A 20,306-nucleotide genomic window follows, 5' to 3' on the forward strand; every position below is an offset into this window, starting at 1 on the left:
CCCCGTGTCCGTTCTGATTCGTTAACTTCTGTCAAATGTTAATATCAATTTTATGTTTCTCTGTCAACTCACTGCTGAATTATCAGGCAAGTGGCTTCTTTCACCGCTAATGTTCGCAGGACTGTCTAAGGCTCAGGGGCAGTTCGAATAATGCCAAGAGAAGCATCGTATAATGTGAGGATTTTATTTCTGTCTACCGACCCACATTTTACAGTGATGGCCATCCACACTGTAAATAGAATAATTTTGTTCATGCCCCGTATTTCGTTGCATGAGTCGATAACAATTCGATTGGGCAGTTGATACTTTATTGGTGTAATGGGAAGAGATACTGGGTGTTGCAAATCAGACGGACAGATGATGTATTCCGCGATAATGTAACTTAACCTGTTTATGTTCACCCCTTAAATTAGAGTGTAGAAATAAACTGACTTGATTTACAATTGAATTTGCTTTTATTCAAATGTAATTTCGCCATTAGGATGACGAGACTTTGAAACGAATCCATTCATCCAAACAAATATCCCGTTACAGATAAATGTATATTTTAATAATAACCTATTGAAAATCTCTGAGTCCATTCTATTGGGGGTGTGGAAGGTGGGACGTGGATCCAGTCGCCGCCTCCACCAGGGAATCAACAGGCGGCGCCTGGAAAGCCGCCCCCTTCTGCCGGGTATTTAAATGCCGCTCACTGGGACCCGAATCCAACAGTCCGGGAGCTGGTTTGTTCACTGAGTTCCTGACACAACCATTTCCCCCAAATGGCCAGAAGGATGAGGTGGGCCATTTCTCTCAGTTTGTTGCTGACTTTCTTATCCCGTGAGTAGTTTTTATTGTCCAAGTCTCTCACTGTTACTGTCTCAGTGTTAGTCTCTCTCTGGAATGTTCCAGAGTCACCAATCATTTCTCCAGCATTAATCCTCGGGCTTTTTGATATATTTTTACAGGTGTCCAGTCCGATGTTGTGTTGACTCAGCCAGAGGCAGAGACTGGACATCCGGGATGTTCCCTGAGACTGTCCTGTAAAACAAGCGGGTTCGATCTCGGCATCTACTGGATGGGCTGGATCCGGCAGCTTCCGGGACAGGGACTGGACTGGCTGCTTTGGTACGATAGTACTTCGAACAACAACTACGCCCCAGGATTTCATAATCGATTTACTGCGTCCAAAGACCTTTCAAACAACATCTTCTCATTGGCCATTACACGTCTGAAGGCCGAAGACACGGCCATCTATTATTGTGTAAGATATACTACAATGGGTGGCTTCGATTTCTGGGGTCAGGGAACCATGGTGACGGTCATTTCAGGTAAGAACCATTTAATTGTGTACTAATTGTATTACTTTACTTGAGTAGTTATTTTATATGTTTCTGTATTTTAGCAATTCATTCTTTCATTGAAATGTGGGATTGTTCAATTCTGTATTGAGATATTTTGCAATGTTTCATGTGATTCTACCGGGAAAGAATTAGATAAATACTGTGCTTCTTGACAAAAGTTTCTGCTGAGGGTTTCAGTCCCTTGTTGTGGTGAGTTGGTGTTTATTTGTTGAGGACACTGTGTGGCCGAATTATTTTAAACACCTAACGTCTGTTAAACAGTTTGGCTGTTCTATAATGTACGCTAAATATCTTCAGTTTCTCCATTTACGTATTGAACATGTTCAGCTTATTCAAAATGCTGGTGATATTCTTCCATATTTCTGTTTGTTTTGATTATTCATCCGTTTGATGACAGGCGGATTTGTTTGTTTCAAGATTGCGATTTTCTTGAAATTTAATTCCTTTGCAAGTGTTTTAGAATGGAGCTGCTTCTCCATGAAACGAGTCTTGACCCCTCAGTGATGTGATTTGTTGTTTTTCTGCTGAGAAGATTGTGACTTTGAATTAGTAGAATTTGAGAAATGGTTTGGCGTTTCTACAAACCTGGCAGTCGGTGATACTGAGTTGCTCCATGACCTTTAATTGGATGAAATATTGGCGTTTGAAACTGCTTGACGCATGATTGTAGGCAGAAAACAGAAAAGATTTTCGAACGGGTTTTAAAAAGTGATAATTGAAGATTAAATTAAGCCACCGTATAAGACACTCTTTCCTATCATACATTACTATTGCAACCAGAGCTTGGTTATTCTGCAATGTTTCATCTCGGTGGCATCTGATGGTTGCAGCTTTTCCCAACTACTGCAAACATTAGTATGAAATAATAGTAATGAAATATGTTGAAATGTGGCCCAATACGAATGAAATGTGGTAACCATTCATGTTATTTTGGACCTATCCCACCTCCTCACAATGGTATTGCTATCATGGCATTTTTCTGATTAGTTTGAACATACAGTTGGTGTTGAGCTGGCTTGCTGGATTCGATATTGAGATGTTTTTTAAATGTTCAGTTTGGTTCTGATGAATGTAGAATTGAGCAGCTTCTCCACGAAACGGGGTTCAGTCCGTCAGTGATGGATTTTGGTGACTTCCCCCTGATGAGATTGTGTGTCTGGATGACTTTGAATAATTACATAAGTACAATTTGTGAAGCAGTTTAACGTTTCTGCTTGGTTAAACTCGGTGACATTGAGTGGCTACAGGTTTTCTGGTTAAATGCAAATAGTTAACGTCTGTGAAACAGCTTGAAACACGATTGCACGGAAACAAAGGAAGGTTTCGTAAATATAGAATAGACCTAAATGTATATTAGGGCTTTTTAAATAATTTAACTGATGATTATAGATTAAACTAAACCACGGCTTCATTAAGAACATAATTCCTTACCGCAATCTCAACCTACTTAATTAACAATTCTTCAAATTGGAAAGTAAAATTAATATAATTTAAACAATTATAAAGCGGTACTATAACTCCATATTATCCAAAGATGGTTCCATATAAATATCATTAATCATCAATCGCCTTTAACAATTCTGCTGTGCTCCCCAGACCATTAGCATGACCAGAAAGGTTTCTAGGCTGGAAATATTTTGTGATTTTACCTGAACTGTTTTAATGATAATATACTGAATCTACAGCAGTGTTCAGTTACCAAGAGATTTTGAATTTTTTTTTATATCCGTGATTACGTTTGTGGTTACTTAAGTAGGAGTTTTATATTGCAGTTTTGCAATTCATGTATCCAGTTAAATTCTTTCTGTGCATCCGCAACAGTATTATTCCTTCAATGTCATTTGTAGTTGGATAGTGAGATAATTGTCACTAATCTAATCATAAAGAGTTTTTCTGAGAGGTGGAGGTCGCTGGCAGTGAAGGAATTGTTCTCATATTTTTATGTGAAACTTAGGAATGCTCCGAATGCACAAGACTGAGGGTTCACAAGTAAAATATTGAAATACAGAGATTAATTACAAAAGGCGAATATTAATTTTGCAATAAATAACATCTTGTCTTCCATATAGGTACAGTACACAGTATAGAATCAAAAGAAAAAAGATGTAATAGAAGAATAGACCGTATCTGAGCCTCATATTTATTTCTTATCAAATATTAAATTGTATGAGAAACTATCTACTCCATTTGCTCATTAGTTGCTGGACTAGTAATCCAGAAACTGGGGGACCCTTGTTCGAATCCCACCAGGGCAGGTGGTTGAATTTTAAAGGGGCTGGTTTAGCTCACCAGGCTAAATTGCTGGCTTTTAAAGCAGACCAAGCAGGCCAGCAGCACGGTTCGATTCCCGTACCAGCCTCCCCGGACAGGCCCCGGAATGTGGCGACTAGGGGCTTTTCACAGTAACTTCATTGAAGCCTACTCGTGACAATAAGCGATTTTCATTTTCATTTTTCATTATGTTGCAGTGCTGTAGATGATCTGAATGAATTATTTTCACTATGTCTGACACGTATGAATTGGATCTACATTCATACAGTTCTATTTGTATTAATTACATTGCAGGGAATGTCTGAGTTATTAACTCTCAGAAGCACCTTTAATTATTATAAAATGCCAGCGACTGTATTTATTTATACATGCGGTTTCGTTTCGAGTTACATCGCTCTTTCACGCCACTCCACACAGTCATGTATATGCACACACACGGAGAGTTCTCTCGATGTCAGTGGATGGAAAGATTGACACATGAGGAGAGATTAAACAGTTTGGGCTAATTCTCGCTGGAGTTTACAAGGATGAAAGGGTATATGATCTAGGCGCATCAAATACTAAATGGGACTGATAAAGTAAACGTGGACCAAATGTTTCCCCTTGTGGGAAAAACTGGAACGAGAGGTCACAGGTATAGTTTGAGAGGCAGTGGATTTAGAACTGAGATGATGAGGAGCACCTTCTTGCAGAGGCTGGTGAATTTCTGGAACTCGCTGCCCCAGAATGCGGTGGATACTAAGTTATCACATGGTTTCTAGAAGGAGATATATATATTTCTGACGATAAACCGGTTAAAGGGATATGTCCAACAGGTAGGAAGGTAGATTTGTGACCAGGAAGAGAGCAGCCAGCATCTGATTGAATCACGGAGCAGACTAGAAGGGCTGAATTGCCTACATCTGCTCTTAATTCCTTTGTTCCTACATTGAATGTATTTGAAATGCTCACACATAGATTTATAATTTGAATTACCGTCTGAGAATAGATGAAATTTGAGCTTTATCAATACGTTCAGAAATATGCATATTTAACATTTCGTTGGTTAAAAAAGGGCAGTTGAATTAAAAGCAAACAGATAAAGTACTAATATTTGTACTATAAGTTTAAGTAAAAGTTAAGTATACATGTTGGAATGTTTCCATCCAGATTTGAGGGTAGTTGTTTAACATTGCTTAAGATTATAGAACAAAGTTCCAGGCAAGAACAAGTTTAGAATTGTAGAAAATTAATTTTTTATTATTTTTTATCAAAGAGTGCAAAGCACCTTACAAGCCAAATAATTGCAATAACAGTAACTTGCAATGCAATATTGATACTGACTAATTAACATAAATCGTGTGTGACAATTCAGTTGTATATTGGAGCGCAATATATCAAAGCTTTTGGAGAATTTTAAATTGTATCGAAAATGAATTTAGAAAACAATGCATTCCTTTATTCCGGTGATTCACCCCAATTTTCTTGTCGATTACATTTAATTGAGGCATTGGATAAATCAGGGGTAATCGGTTTTTAATGAATGTATTCGCTGGTCTGTTTAATTCTTCCCTGGTCACTGAATCTCTGTTAACTATGCTCAATCTGTTATATTTGATATGCTTATTTTCAGCGAAATTATATTTTGGACATTTTTCGCAACATTGATAACTAATATCAATTAATTTCAAATAAGTTATATAATAATTTGACTATTAATCAATTAGATTTAAAGAGTTTCAATGAAGTTGGTAGATTGGACAAATCTATCTGCTGCGAACTCGGTTGTTGCACCGTTTGTGTCTGTTCAGTTTCTGTGCGCAAGGTCATTGTGTTGGCACCAGGAATCTTCCTGATCGATGTAAACCTGCTGCTTCCTTCTCTTGTGTTTCAGAGTGGATTTTGATTTTTTTTCTTTAAAAGACTTGTATCTATGTGGAATGTGAAAATTTGGCTGGGTGCAGCGGAGATTTCTCTCACACATCCACGCACAAACACATTCTCAAATACACACAGGCTCGCTCTCTTTCCCTTTCAGACACGCACACCCACACACTCTTTGACGAAAAGTTTCCCACTCTCATACACTCGCATATACATACATGCTCTCGTTTTCCCACTCTCATACACTCGCATATACATACATGCTCTCGCTTTCCCATACACTCTCACACAGCCAGACAAACGCGCACCTCAAAAACTCTCTCTCACACACAACTTCACTCATTCACCTACCCTCATTCACTCAACTTCACTTAGTCCTGCACCCCTCTCTCACTCACTGATCCTTAATTACTCACTCAATCTCATTCACTTACCCGCACTCAATCAATTTAGCTCCCCACTCTGACTCACTCACCTACGCTCACTCAACATTACCCACCCACAGTAAACGCACCCGCACTAACTCACCCTCATTTACCCATCCTCGCTCATCCACGCTCACTCACTCATCCTTACATACCCACACTCACCCTATCACCCTCACTTGCGAACATTCTCTCAGTCATCCTCTTTCTCCCCAATCTCACATTTTCCCTCAATCGCCCACCCTAGATCACTCAGACTCACATACCTTACTCATACACGCTGACTTATTTGGGCATGCTCATTCGTCCACCCTAATTCACGCACCCTCACTCATTCTCCCACCCTTACACACCCAGCCCACTCGGGGACCGTCATTTGCTCTCACTCATTCATTCAACCTCACTCACACACGCACCCTTCCTACACTCACTGAGGCTTACTCATTCTCACTCATCCACAGTAAACCACACTCATTAACTCATCGACGATCACTCACTCACCCAACATAATTCACTCACCCACACGCACCAACCCTCACTCACTCACGTTCACTGACATCCTGTCGATTTCTCTTCGTCACGCATCCACCCTCACTCATGCACTTATCTTACTGGTCAAGCCTCACTCAACCACACACAGGCACCCTAACGCGCACCCACTCTCACAGCCCCAAGCCTCTCGCTCACTCACCCTTAATCACCCATCGTCACCTATACACCTCACCTTCAACTCACTCACCGATCCACCCTCACTCATCCACACTCAGTCACCCATTTTCACGCATACACATTCAGACCTACCCACTTCTTTATCACACACCGTCAATCACACCGCCTGCTCGCTCACCCTCACCAATTTACTCACTTGCCCTCTCGCACTCCCACTCACCAAATGGGCGGGAGGGGAGCTGCAACGTGAGTGGAAGAGAGAACCTGTGCAAAACCTGAGTACGAGTGGCACCAGGATCCGGGTGCCTGGAAAGGCAGTAGCGCCAGAGTCGCAGGCTGATGAAGCGGGGGAAAGTGTAGACAGGATGACCGAGAGCCATGCATATAATCCGTAGAACGGACAGAGAGCTTCGGGGAAGCACGGGAAGCCTCTATAAAGGAGAGATCTGAGAAACAGCAATGAACCTGGTAAAATGTGTAGAGAGCCGAGCGCAGAGAGTGGAGAGAAAGGGTAGGGAGCCTGAGGAAAACGCCGATTGCTGGGCAAGTGCCAAGAATCAGGGGAAAGTGCAAAGAGCCAGTGGAGAGTTCCGGGAGACGACACAAAGAGCAATGGACCGGTTGAAGTGCAGAGCAGCTATACAGATTACAGAGAGGCGATGGAAGGTTCAGAGAGCTCGGAAAAGCACAGAGAGCCAGGAAAAGGCCAGGATCCTCGTGGCAAGGATAGAGAGCTGATGGAATGTGGAAGCAACACCACAATCTGCTGCGCCATGATCTTATTGAATGGCACAGGAGAACTGAGGGACCGAATGCCCCAATCCTGCTCTTAACGTGCATGATCCCATGATTTGAAAATATTGGAGTTACTTGAACCTTTACTCAACTGTAGAGTTTTATGGTAATTCTGCCTTTGGGAGGTATTTCTAAAGCAAATTCCCCATTCTTTGTTTCGGGGACTGGGGTAGTGAGTTGGGGAGGGGAGGTGGCATCAGTTAGTTTGAACATAGGCAATTTCAAAATATGTAATTATATAAAAGGGAAATTTTGCTTTACCACAAAGTGCTGTTGATTGAGAAATAAATTGTAATAGAAATAATTGGGAGATCATCTTCCCTTCTATTTTAATGTAATGAATGGGGCACCATTGAGGTGACATCAAAATATTAATTTTCTCTAATGTGACAGCGATAGAACAAGAGCTGTGAGTTTTTAAAGAGGGAATAGACAGATGGTGACTCTCAAATGATAGAATTAATAGAAACTAAAATGTTGATGCAGGTTTTAATGGGGAAAATAGGATAACTTTTTAACTGTATCCAAATTATGACTTGTGAGATATCTTAAACACACATAATCGAGTCTAACTTGTTGAGTCGACCATTCTTTCCCAGGGACACCGTCTCCGCCCACTCTTTACAGCCTGGTCTCCTCCTGTCAGCAACAGAATACCGACGGCTCCGTGACCTACGGCTGTTTGGCGATGGACTACTCCCCAGAAATCACCAGTCTCACCTGGAAGAAAGATGGGCAGCCGATCACTACTGGAGTTAAGAAATACCCGTCAGTGAGAAACAATAAGGGAACCTACACCCTGAGCAGCCAGTTAACCATCACCGAGTCAGAGGGGGGATGCAGCAAAATCAGCTGTGAGGTTCGACACAGCGGCTCAGACAAGAGCATTGGCATGACATGTAAGTGTTGTAGAAACTGTGAGAAATAGAAAACCTGTAATTTCCTTGTATAGGCTGCTGGATATAACTCATTTGTAATACTCTGCATAGTCCTTACCCCTGGGAAATCCAGGTTTATGCCTATTGACCGCAAAATACCTGTTAAACTATGAGGTCCTTTCATGTATTCTCAATTTCTTCTGTAAGAAATGTTTAACACATGTTTCTTGAAGGCCCTCCACCTGTCAACACTCCAAATGTTCTCCTCACCGTTACTTCCAGTGAAGAAATCACAAGAAGGAAATTTGCAACTATGGTCTGTTCAATCGTCGATTTCCATCCAATATCAATGGCGGTGAAGTGGCTGAAGAATGGACAACCCATGACTTCAGGAATTATCACCTCTCCCGCCTGTGAACAGAATGGGAACTTCTCGGCGAGCAGTCGGCTGACAGTCTCCGCTGGGGAATGGTTCAGCAGAGCGATATATACCTGCCAGGTCACTCATCAAGAGGTCACCCAAAGTCAAAGGATCGCCGCGCCTGGTAAGAGACGCAAACAGAGGAAACAATAAATCATCCTGCACTATGATGTTAATCAAAATCAGGAATTACTGAAGTTAGTACAAAGCACAGAACAACTTCTAATTTACTGACATGTAGTTTGTGTTTCATTCTGATGTAAAAGCTGCATTAGGATTGATCACCATTCAGAATGTTATCAGAAATGCAAATAATATTTCCTCTACTTATGAGTAATTTTGTGAGTGAGGTGGACTTGATATAAGCTTTACCCTGAGACAGATGATTATATTTGAGAGGCAGTGGGTGTCTGGAACGTTTTACTGATAACAGCTCCGGGGAAAAGTGTTGGAAAGTACATCCACCCTCTTTAAAAATCACCCCTCATTACTAAATTTATGAGATCAGGAATGGAATATTTGCATTAGGAATGTGGCAATGCACAATTGTTAGAATGAGGCCGGGACTGAACGACTTTAACAATGAGAGTAATTTTCACTCACTCAGCAGGTTTTCCATTGTGTAGAGAAGATTAAAGGTGACCTTTAGAGGTTGATATTTCGAAGTTGATTTATTCCCATCTCGAAAGTAATCTGAATGCTGCTGCCGGAATTTTGAAGGTGAAACTTGGGATGATTTTCATTTATTCATTCATGTCTTGCAGAGATTACCCTGGCAGGGTTTTGTGGTGTTGTGGTTGCTGCAACCACAACACCACAACAGCAACCACAACACCACAAAACCCTGCCAGGGTAATCTCTGCAAGACATGCCAGATCATCGACATGGACACCACCATTACACGTGGAAACACCACCCACCAGGTACGCGGCGCATACTCGTGCGACTCGACCAATGTAGTCTACCTCATACGCTGCAGGAAAGGATGTCCCGAAGCGTGGTACATTGGCGAGACCATGCAGACACTGCGACAACGAATAAACGGGCATCGTGCGACTATCAACAGGCAGGACTGTTCCCTTCCAGTTGGGGAACACTTCAGCAGTCAAGGACATTCAGACTCTGATCTCCGGGTCAGCATTCTACAAGGAGGCCTTCAGGAGACGCGACAACGCAAAATTGCTGAGCAAAAACTTATAGCTAAGTTCCGCACGCATGAATGCGGACTCAACCGGGATCTGGGATTCATGTCGCATTACATTCGGCCCCCACCAACAAGCCTGGACTTGCAGAGGCCTACCGACTGAACTGGCTTGGGACAATTCACACCTCTTTAACCTGGAGTTACCTCTCTCTCTGCATCTTTGATGATTTGATTGCCTGCAGGTGCTCGCATTCCGGGGCATCTCTGACTGTGTCTATATAAACATTTCTGGAACAAGCCTTTCCATTCACCTGAAGAAGGAGCCGTGCTCCGAAAGCTCGTGTTTGAAACAAACCTGTTGGACTTTAACCTGGTGTAAGACTTCTTACTGTGCTCACCCCAGTCCAACGCCGGCATCTCCACATCATCGATATTAGAACAGATACAGACACGTATAAATATGTACAGATCACTGTTGGGAATGCTGTTCAAACGCATGGATCGGTTCCGTGCCTCTTATTTCATTTGTTGTTAACTTCACAGACAGAGTGTGGGAGGGATTGGGAAAGATGAAGCAAGGATGCAAAAAATCCATCAGTCAGCTTAAGGAAGAAGTGGATAAACATATGACCCGTAAATAGGAACTTTTAAATAATGAAATGTATGGAAACAAACAGTGGATATTTTTTTTCAGCGAGATAGTACGGAAGTAATGGACCGAATTCCCTCTCTTTGGACTGTGAAACACTATGATTTTAGATAAAAAATGGCCCTGTTCAGTTAGAAACACAACAGAGCACTGACTATATGAATCATGCCAACCTGCTGTTACACACAGGAAGCAGAGAGGTTGGGGATCAGTGACGGTTCAAGTGGTCTATGAATTGAGAAACAACCAATCGCTCAATGGCACCATGTGTAACGTCAAATAAAGACATCCAATAATAGTCCAATCGGTGAGGATCAGTCTCACATTCAGGGGGAGAATGTAAAGCTCTCTCCTCTCCTCACCCGCACAACATTGAATCCCGGACTCGGCAGCAAGTCCCAGCCTGGAAATCAGATCCGGATTGATCCGCCTTTTGCCCACTTTCATCATCATGACCAGAAACCCCAGGAAAGAGCTGTTTCCAGCTGGGGCGCTGATGCTGCTGATATTGGGTGAGTTTATTTTCTTATCTGATGCATTTTTTAAAACAAACTCATAGTACCGCGTGGTTATGATGATTTTATTTGTTCCCAGCTGTTCAGTGTGAGGATCAGAGCTCCCACCCTGAGCAGGTGGTGTCCCGGGAAGGGGATCGGGCTGAACTGAACTGTCGGATCTCCATTGGTACAGGCGATGCCGTAGCCTGGTACAGACAGGCACCGACAGAGGCTCCCACATTTATCGCCACCATTTACCAGGGGACTGAGACCAAAGGACGCTACACCCTGTCCTTTGAGAGAAAAAAGAAGTCCAATACCATCTGTATAGATGTCAGCGCGGTCCAGGACTCCGGAATGTATCTCTGTGCGAAGCAGACACAGTGAGACACAGAGCGGATTCGGCTGTAGAATATCTTGTTCACTGCCGGGTTTCCGTTGCCCCGTTTACATTTGCACAAACCAGAACCTTTAGAAATGCCGATGATTATCAGAATGATTACTTTCCCATATTTAAACCTCCACCTGGATAGAGTTACAATATCCATCTGCTTTATTACAGATGCAGAATGTCGTAACATTTTATTTGTTTTGTTAGTTCCACAGAGGCAGGCGGAACAATTAACTTTCTCAGATGCCAGGTAGACAGATATGGGAGAGAAAGTTAGATAAACAAATATGTAGCTAGACAGATTGTCAGTAGGTGGATAGATGGACGGACAGACAGGCGGGCAGGCGGATATATATGTAGATACACAGATAGATTAGTTTATTCTGCCTATGTACTCAAACACTTTAGTTAATTGACCCTGTATGTGTCATAACGTTAATGTTATTCTTGTTTTAACAGCTGTTCCTTGTCACTTGGGGATATTTCAGATATGGATGTATCGGGAACACAAAGACAGACCATCTCGCTTCATCACAATATTACTCTCACTACAAATGACTGTGTATTCTGGTACCGGCAGTTCTCCAATAAGGCTACCCAGAATCTGGTCTCCACATTCAGAGATGAAAGAATTGAGGGAAGGTTTAAAGTATCTGTGGACAGTGAGAAAAGTTCCATCACTCTCAGTGTTAACACGGTTGGGTTGTCAGACGCTGCAGTGTATTACAGTACAGTGTGGCGCTGTGAAACAAAGAGATGAGGAGCCTGTACAATAACTCACTCAACATGAGGACTGTGAAGACAACCAGCCCGTGTGCAGTGGAAATGAGAGTGAGCCAAACAAAATGTATAAACAAATGTTTTTCATCCGTGTGATTTATTGGAATTAAAAATCTGTGTTATTTCCAATGATATAACTAACAGATTAACCCACAGAACAATATCAATCACTTTTTGATACAATAGCTAATTTACATTATTTTGCATCTTTGTTTGATGTTTAGCGAGCTTTCAAGACTTCCATTCTTTCAAAATGAACGTCCAAACTTATCAATTGTTTTATGAATTTTTTCAGTTCATCTATTTATGCAAATGAACACGGGCTTTGTCAATAAGGAAGGCACGCCAGAAAACTGAGACAAGTGGTCTGGGTCAATATTAAATAAAAAATATAGCAAAAGAAAAACAACGAAAGAGGCATCAAATGCAGCAACTATAACACCGAAGCAGTAAAAGCACTTCTATGATAATAATCCACCAATATACTGCAGCAATATTCGGGGATACATTGAGAATCGATGTTTCACAGACAGAATTCCGCTAGTTAACGTTGCGAGATCTTCTCTTTGGTTTAAGCCTCACGAGCTGTCAGTTAGTTCACCGCTGTTACAGGTGGCAGCTGGGATTACAGGAAATATCTGTGACGCTTCACCACAACCACGTTTCGGGCAAGAATAAAAATGTGAATTACGGATTCTCAGGCACTGAAGCACGTCTTCTGGGCCGGAAGTTCTGCGTTTCAATACCACTCCAGGGCTTTATGGCTGCAGAAGGTGTGCTCTTTGCCTGGCCACACACGATGATTATCTGTTTGCGAGTTCTTCCAATATGACTAATGATAGGTGGTAAGAGCTGGAGAGTTTCCTGGTCAGCCATGCTGCAAGAGGCAATGGAATAATCATGGGCCAATCTGAGGGAGGTCCCGGGTCAACCAGCGCCACCTGAGGTCTGGTACCTGGAGGATGCTTAGGATGGCACAGGAAACTGGGAGTGAACTCTGTCCATCATTGTAGTCCAAAGTCACTGGGTAGTCTGAATGGGACGACACATGTTACTGACCAATATAGATCCTCAATTTATCGTAAAGAGAGAGATAAAGAGCGAGAAACAGGAAAAGGGCGTCCATCGTTCCATTACAAAATGTTCTGGTTGCTATTTGCCACGAGTTCAAATTATCGGGAAAATAAGGGGTTCACTTTGGCAATAAGGAAAGCCCTTTACGCAAGAATCGGAATGACAACTCTTACTGACATAGAATTAAACATTTCCACCGTCCTCTATGTTCAGCATGATTTCGAATCACAGCAGTGAATACACTGAAAATGCGCTTCCTGTGGTTGCAGGGTTCTACAGACATCCGGAGTCTATAAATTTTCCTTTTGTCTCTTTTCATTTGATATTTGGTTATTGTGGTTAAATTCATCGTCCACCTGTTTCTGCTGAGATCAGTAAAGTGTATTTTATAATTTCCTTTTCTTTAATTGAATCTATGTTTCCCGGATTGCTTTGATGGTTTGTGGCCTGCTCCTGCGATTTCCCGAATTCGCACAAACTCTGTTTTAAGATTCATTCCGCTTAACAGGAACCCGGCAGCCTGTCAGCAACAAGAATCCGGGATCTTACTGAGGAGCCCCTGATGGAAACCTGCCTGGTGTTCAGGGAGAGCGAGTGGCCGCACGCCCGGTGGGGCTGCCCACCTACCTGTCAGACATTAGTCGGACTCGATAAAAGCTTGTAATTAGCTAGCTGCACATCTCACGCTTCTCATTATAAAGATAAAGGTATCAAAGAATTACCAGCACATGTGCTTAGCTGCAAACTCCATTTGTCAGGCGACGCTCTGTCGTTAGCCCCCTCGTCTCTGAATCAAAAGCCGCAGGCCTCTGCTCCCTGTACAGAGACGTGAGCCCAATGATCTATGCTGGTGCCTTTGTGCAGTTTTCAGGTAGCGGTGCATCGCTCTCGGATTAGATGTTCAATCGAGGGTGCTGTCTTTCCTGACAGGAAGGAGGAAGGAGCAGTGCTCCGAACGATAGTGTTTGAAACAAACCTGTTGGACTTTAACCTGGTGTTGTAAGATTTCTTCCTGTGCTCACCCCAGTCCAACGCCGGCATCTCCACATCATGGCTTTCCTCTAAGATGAACGTGGTGGATCACAAGGCAATATTTTCCAAGAGCAAGGACGTTGTCCAGGTCAATCACGTCCCTGAAACAGGCAGCTCATTAAACCCCACTGTTTGAAATTATCTACTCGGCCATAATCGGCTGATGAGTTTTCTGAATTTCTTCGTCACAGTGACGGTATCGCATCTTGGGACGTAAATAAAAGCGCCATCCAAATATTACATTTCCACTCACTAAACTATCTGCATTAAAATGTTTTAATACTTTATGTGTTAGGAGCAAAGTTACATGTTCGAATTAGAAGCATGGATATCGCTAAGATTTCAGGAACCAATTCAGACTCACCGCTGATCTCAGTGTGTGCCTAACGCTGTTATGCGGAGTGACACTTTGATAGTTATTGTACTGGTTCAGCCCAGCTCTGTGTCTCTGTGGGGCTCAGCGCGCAGAAATACACCGCGGAGTCTGTCAGCTCTGTTTTAGACACATCCAGCGAGACGGTGTGGATTGATTCATCCAGATTCACTGAAAAACGGTCCCCTGGAAATCTATCTGTCTTATCGGTGTATCTGCTTCTCTTCATCAGAAACTCCAGGGATCCGCCGAGATACTGATGATACCAGTGCAGATAAAGAATATTGTTGCTTGTAGTGGTGTAATTACAGAACAACTGAACATTATCTCCTTCAATTACTGCTATTGCAGCCGGTGTCTGTGACACAGAATCTCCTCGACAATATCCTGCAAGAACCCAGAGCAATATTAAATGGAAGGCTGTCACTTCACTATGTTAATCCCCTAAATCGTAAACATGATTCTGAGTAATATATCGGCCAGTTAAATATGAGTGTTTGGATACGGTGAATAATGATGACATTTCTAATTGTGAATCCATTTATTCCTTATTTGTGTCGAGTGAACTATTCAATTAACTGTAATGCCCGCAGAAGATGTGAAACACAGAGTTTCGTACTTTATGAACCTACCTGTTAAAAGAGCCGCAGCTGTGAGGAATAAAAACAAAGTAGCAGATGACATGTTTGCAGAGAGCTGGCGGTGGATATTAGCAGAGTGGCTGAAGCTAACATTGTTTTGAAGAGGGGTAAAGTAACATCCGGGTCGCTGCTGATTGAGTCATTGTTGGCAGCATCATCAGATGGAATCCAATCAGCTTAAACTGTCTTTGTTTTCAATTCAACCAATCAGCTCACAGTTCGTTTTATTTCTGCTCAATGCAGATGGGGAGTAGGGCAGCGTTCAAATGCAACGTTTGGGCGGCACAGTGACTACTGATTAGTGCTGCTACCTGACCGCGCTGAGGTCCCAGGTTCGATCCCGGCCCTGGGTCTTTGTGCAGTTTGCACATTCTCCCCGTGTCTGCGTGGGTCACACAAGTCCAAAGATGTGTACGATCGGCGGATTGGCTACACTAAATTGCTCTTTAATTGGAAAAAAATTGAATACCCCACATTTTAAAGAAGCACAATGTTGCCAGGTTCATTCTGTCAGGCGGAAAACATGGATGTTGTTTGAGTTTCGGAACCGGGACCCCTAATTAAAAGAGGTACACTATGAAACTCTCCGCATCCAGGAGCCAGTGGCTCTTGAGGAGTTTGAATACAATAAAGATGAAAAGACGAATGCCGCATTTTAACCTGGAGCGGAACTGCCACAGCATCGAGCGTCACATCAAAGCATTAAGGGAAGTTTGTGATCAGTGGCAAGTTTGAGTTTCCCTCTTCCTACTTTTCTGGTATTTCTGTAGCTCGAGAAATGATAATTCCAATACAGGTCTATTCGTGTTGATAAAAGATGGCAATAGCGGTGGGAAAATCAGAGTCCATTTGCCTGCCAATCAGAACGCTCTTATCATGTCCCATTGATTTTTGGATTTCACTTAAATTATATTTTGTAAACATCCTGATCAGCGCACGACGAAAACTTCAATACAACATCTCTTGTCCAGCAATAACCACGATTTACTTCTAATTATGATTCATTTCAGCATAGCAGATTTCGGCTAATTGTTAGATTCAGACTGGCAATTATCCATCTGATTGCGCAGATGTTGAAGGAACACATTCCCTCCCGGGATGGACAGAGGATGGGCAGCTCGACTTCGCAAACTGACAAAATACGAGATTGACCTACAGAGCATATTTCTTTTGATGCACTATTCCATAGAGTGAGCTCAGAAGAAAAGTTGAAACGAGATTTCTGGAGGCATCGAACCGGAAACAAATCCGACATATTCACCCTCTGGTCAATTGTAGCCCTTATTTGTGATTACACTTTATTTCTTTGCGCAAGGAAGGTTAAAGGCAGCAAAGTATCTCGACGGAAAAATACCAATGCTACATACCCGGTTCCTAATTTCCTACTCCACTGTGTGCACTAAATCATCAATTATTCGACGATGATTTTTTTTCCAGGTCCCTTCTATAATGACCTTAAACACGTTCTTTGCGATTAGACTGCTCCGAAATATGTGGACGTTACATTTCCCGTGAATCACGGAGCATAGGAACCTTCATTAGAATATTTTAGATGTTGCTGCTCCGACAATAACCAGAGCAATTCCTCATGTTCTCTGATGATGATTGCCAGAACCGGATATGACGTTGGTGGTGTCACTTTCTTTGCTCTATCCGTTCCAAGCTGAGACATTTCAGTCTGCTGCGCTGGGCCTCACAGCTTCTTTCACAGTGCTGGAGACGCTGATGCTCACATGGTGACGAACTGACAGTGATTTATTTCCCTATAACGTTTGTTGGGTTGTTGGGTTACGGGTATAGGGTGGATACGTAAGGTGATCATTATCGAGTAGGGCACAACATCGAGGGCTGAAGGGCCTGTTCTGTGCTGTACTGTTCTATGTTCTCTTCCAGGCGTTGGCGCTGATTCTGCGCACCAGGACAATCCGATTGTGACGGTGAGGGAAGGGGGATTGGGAATACTGAATTGCAGTTTTACAACAGCTGATCAAAACCCTTACCTTTATTGGTATCGGAAACTTAAGTGCCGAATTTTTCCACACTCCATTTAAATGTAAAACTCTCAGATTAATCAGCGTCTAGTTGAGTATCACAAGGCTTAGCTCACAAGGCTAAATCGCTGGCTTTTAAAGCAGACTAAGCAGACCAGCAGCACAGTTCGATTCCCGTACCAGCCTCCCCAGACAGGTGCCGGAATGTGGCGACTACGGGCTTTTCACAGTAACTTCATTGAAGCCTACTCGTAACAATAAGCCATATCAATGGAAGCAATGAAAATAAGTTGATAGAAATAAACATGTGGTGAAGTGGGAAGAGTGATTTCACGGTGCGAAGTTGTTGACCGTACTGTAAAATCAGCAGTTCGGAGGATGGGGTGCTGCTCCTCGGCGTTGTGCTGAGCTACATGGGAACATAGCAGCAGGGCATGATCGGACATGTGGACATGAGAGCAGGACAGTGAGTTCAAATAGCAAGCGACAGGAGAGTCTACCACCAGCTTGTCGAGGGAACGAAGGTATTTTGCAAAGCGGTCACCCAGTCGGCATTTAGTCTCTCCAATGCAGAGTAGATGGCATTGGGATCAGCAAATGCAGCGGGCCAGATTGAAGGATGTCTGAAAGTAATGTGTACTCAAAAGGACAGACACAAACGATACTGTAACTGACTTAGAGGAAATGCCAGAGACTTAACTGAACCAGCTTTGGGAAAGAAAAAACGGTCTTCCTGATGGAGAAACAGGAAAAGCCAGTGTGGGAATCCAGGCTCAAAGTTGATTTACAATTACCCCTCCTTTCTTCTACATGAACGGTATTTAGGCTGCAGCATATTACACACCAAAACACAAAGAGGTCAAATATAAGAAACACATAATTGTCAATTCTTAAACTCAACTCAAGCATTGAATAACGGAACAAATATTGTGTAAAGTCGGTTGCTTTTTTCTGTAGGATTTCAGAATGCTGCATTAATAATAGAAGAGAGCATTTCGCCGTTAGAGATTTTCTGAACAAATTCTTCAGTTCAATATAAGTTCTTCTACTGGCTTGTAAGTTTAGACCTCTGTTTTAAAGAAATAGACGTGTTCTTGTAAGAAGTGACATGGCCTCTCAGCCGAACCATGCGAAGCTGCAACAAGGCAGTTGAGTTGAAGGTGACACAGGTCCGTTGGAGTGTGCGCTGCCAGCTGTTTCTGTAGTGTAGTGGTTATCACATTCGCTTTACACGCGAATGGTCCCCGGTTCGAAACCGGGCAGAAACATCTGGTGTTTCCAGTTTAGTCTGTCGCAAAATATTACCTCAATCTCGTAACTGGTCTTCATCATCGAGGAATAACAAAAGCCTATAACTGTCTGACTACGAATCAGGAGATTCCAGGTTCGACTCCTGGCTGGCTCGCAGTTCCTAGTTTTGGCGTCCCCTTTAGTTCAGTGGGTTGGACAGCTGGTTCCCGATGCAGAGCAAAGTGAGCAGGGCATCATCAATTCTCGTTTCAGCTGTGGTTACTTATGAAAGCCCTGCCCTCACAATTTAACTTCAAACAAAACATAACTTATCTCCAGTTCAGCAAAGTTCAATATATGATCCTTTGATGAGTTGAGACATCAGTTTCAAAGAAACGGCTTCTTCCAATAAGTTACATGGCCTCTCAGCGGAACCGTTGGAAGCTGCAACAATACATTGTAGTTCAACATTGCACAGGGCCACTGAGTGTGACACTCTCAGCGGTTTCTGTAGTGTAGTGGTTATCACATTCGCCTAACACGCGAAAGGTCCCGGGTTCGAAACCGGGCAGAAACATAGCGTGCTTCTGATTTTGTGTGACGAATGTTTGCACTAAATACGTTTCTTCCTCAATCTTGCACGTTCGAGGAACATGAGATTTGGTCTCGCATGAGATATTAAAATTCCTGCAACAAAGTCAGAAATACTGAATTTTCAAGACGCCGGGGAAAAAAAGCCACAATTCGGATATCAGCAGTTTGTTCATCCACCACAGAATCTATCGGATGCAGATGAACATATTTAATCACCATTTCAAACATGTCTAAATGTACGATAAAAGCAACTTACTGCGTATGCGTCAATGGGGAACAAAAACAGAAAACACAGGACAGTCTCAGCAGGTCTGACAGCCTCTGTGGAGAGAGATGGCAAGTATCGTATCGAGTCTGGGTGACTCTTTGTCGAAGCCGGACAACTGGATCTTTGGTTAGGTTTAGATTGGCGGTGCGTGGGGGGAGAGCGACAGACGGCCAGCGATGGGTGGAGAATAACAAGAATGTGTTGTGCTGAAAGAAAAAGGGAATGTAAATGTTTCTAATCAGTGTTAAGAACGGTGCTGATAGAGGCGATTAGAACATTAGAATGTGTTAATGGCAGAGGCCAATGAGGAACAAGGGGCGGATTTCCCAAGACGGATGCGATTGGCTAGGGGAATGGGGAGGGGGAGACAATGGGAGAGGAAGACATATCAATGGAAGCAATGAAAATAGGTTGATGGAAATAAACATGTGGTGAAGTGGGAAGAGTGATTTCACGGTGCGAAGTTGTTGACCGTACTGTAAAATCCGCAAGGCTGTACCGTGCCTATTCGGAGGATGGGGTGCTGCTCCTCGGCGTTGTGCTGAGCTACATGGGAACATAGCAGCAGGCCATGATCGGACATGTGGACATGAGAGCAGGACAGTGAGTTCAAATAGCAAGCGACAGGAGAGTCTACCACCAGCTTGTCGATGGAGCGAAGGTGTTTTGCAAAGCGGTCACCCAGTCGGCATTTAGTCTCTCCAATGCAGAGTAGATGGCATTGGGATCAGCAAATGCAGTGGGCCAGATTGAAGGATGTCTGAAAGTAATGTGTACTCAAAAGGACAGACACAAACGATACTGTAACTGACTTAGAGGAAATGCCAGAGACTTAACTGAACCAGCTTTGGGAAAGAAAAAACGGTCTTCCTGAGAGAGAAACAGGAAAAGCCAGTGTGGGAATCCAGGCTCAAAGTTGATTTACAATTACCCCTCCTTTCTTCTACATGAACGGTATTTAGGCTGCAGCATTT

At 42.9% G+C, this 20,306-nt stretch overlaps 1 protein-coding gene and 2 non-coding genes across 3 annotated transcripts; all 3 read left to right on the top strand.

Annotated features, from left to right (window-relative positions):
• Positions 1–776: 776 nt before the first annotated feature.
• On the top strand, positions 777–14,622 carry LOC119961131 (immunoglobulin gamma-1 heavy chain-like). The gene is made up of 7 exons (XM_038788626.1): positions 777–822; positions 951–1,313; positions 7,969–8,268; positions 8,481–8,792; positions 11,056–11,341; positions 11,809–12,011; positions 14,531–14,622. The coding sequence occupies exons 1-7, from the start codon at positions 777–779 to the stop codon at positions 14,620–14,622; spliced, it is 1,602 nt and encodes a 533-aa protein (XP_038644554.1).
• A 3,813-nt stretch (positions 14,623–18,435) lies between these two features.
• Positions 18,436–18,508, top strand: trnav-uac. The gene has a single exon. It is a non-coding gene; the product is annotated as a tRNA-Val (tRNA).
• Positions 18,509–18,974: 466 nt separating this feature from the next.
• trnav-aac lies at positions 18,975–19,047 on the top strand. The gene has a single exon. It is a non-coding gene; the product is annotated as a tRNA-Val (tRNA).
• Positions 19,048–20,306: the final 1,259 nt, after the last annotated feature.

The sequence above is a fragment of the Scyliorhinus canicula genome, unplaced genomic scaffold (genome assembly GCF_902713615.1).
Source record: "Scyliorhinus canicula unplaced genomic scaffold, sScyCan1.1, whole genome shotgun sequence".
NCBI lineage: Eukaryota > Metazoa > Chordata > Chondrichthyes > Carcharhiniformes > Scyliorhinidae > Scyliorhinus > Scyliorhinus canicula.

What these genes read in the sequence shown, in the direction of transcription:
- LOC119961131 (XM_038788626.1), top strand. Translation starts at nt 777, where the DNA reads ATGAGGTGGGCCATTTCTCTCAGTTTGTTGCTGACTTTCTTATCCC. An exon ending in GTTGCTGACTTTCTTATCCC is followed by an intron (nt 823 to 950) that starts GTGAGTAGTTTT and finishes ATATTTTTACAG; the next exon opens with GTGTCCAGTCCGATGTTGTG. An exon ending in CATGGTGACGGTCATTTCAG is followed by an intron (nt 1,314 to 7,968) that starts GTAAGAACCATT and finishes ATTCTTTCCCAG; the next exon opens with GGACACCGTCTCCGCCCACT.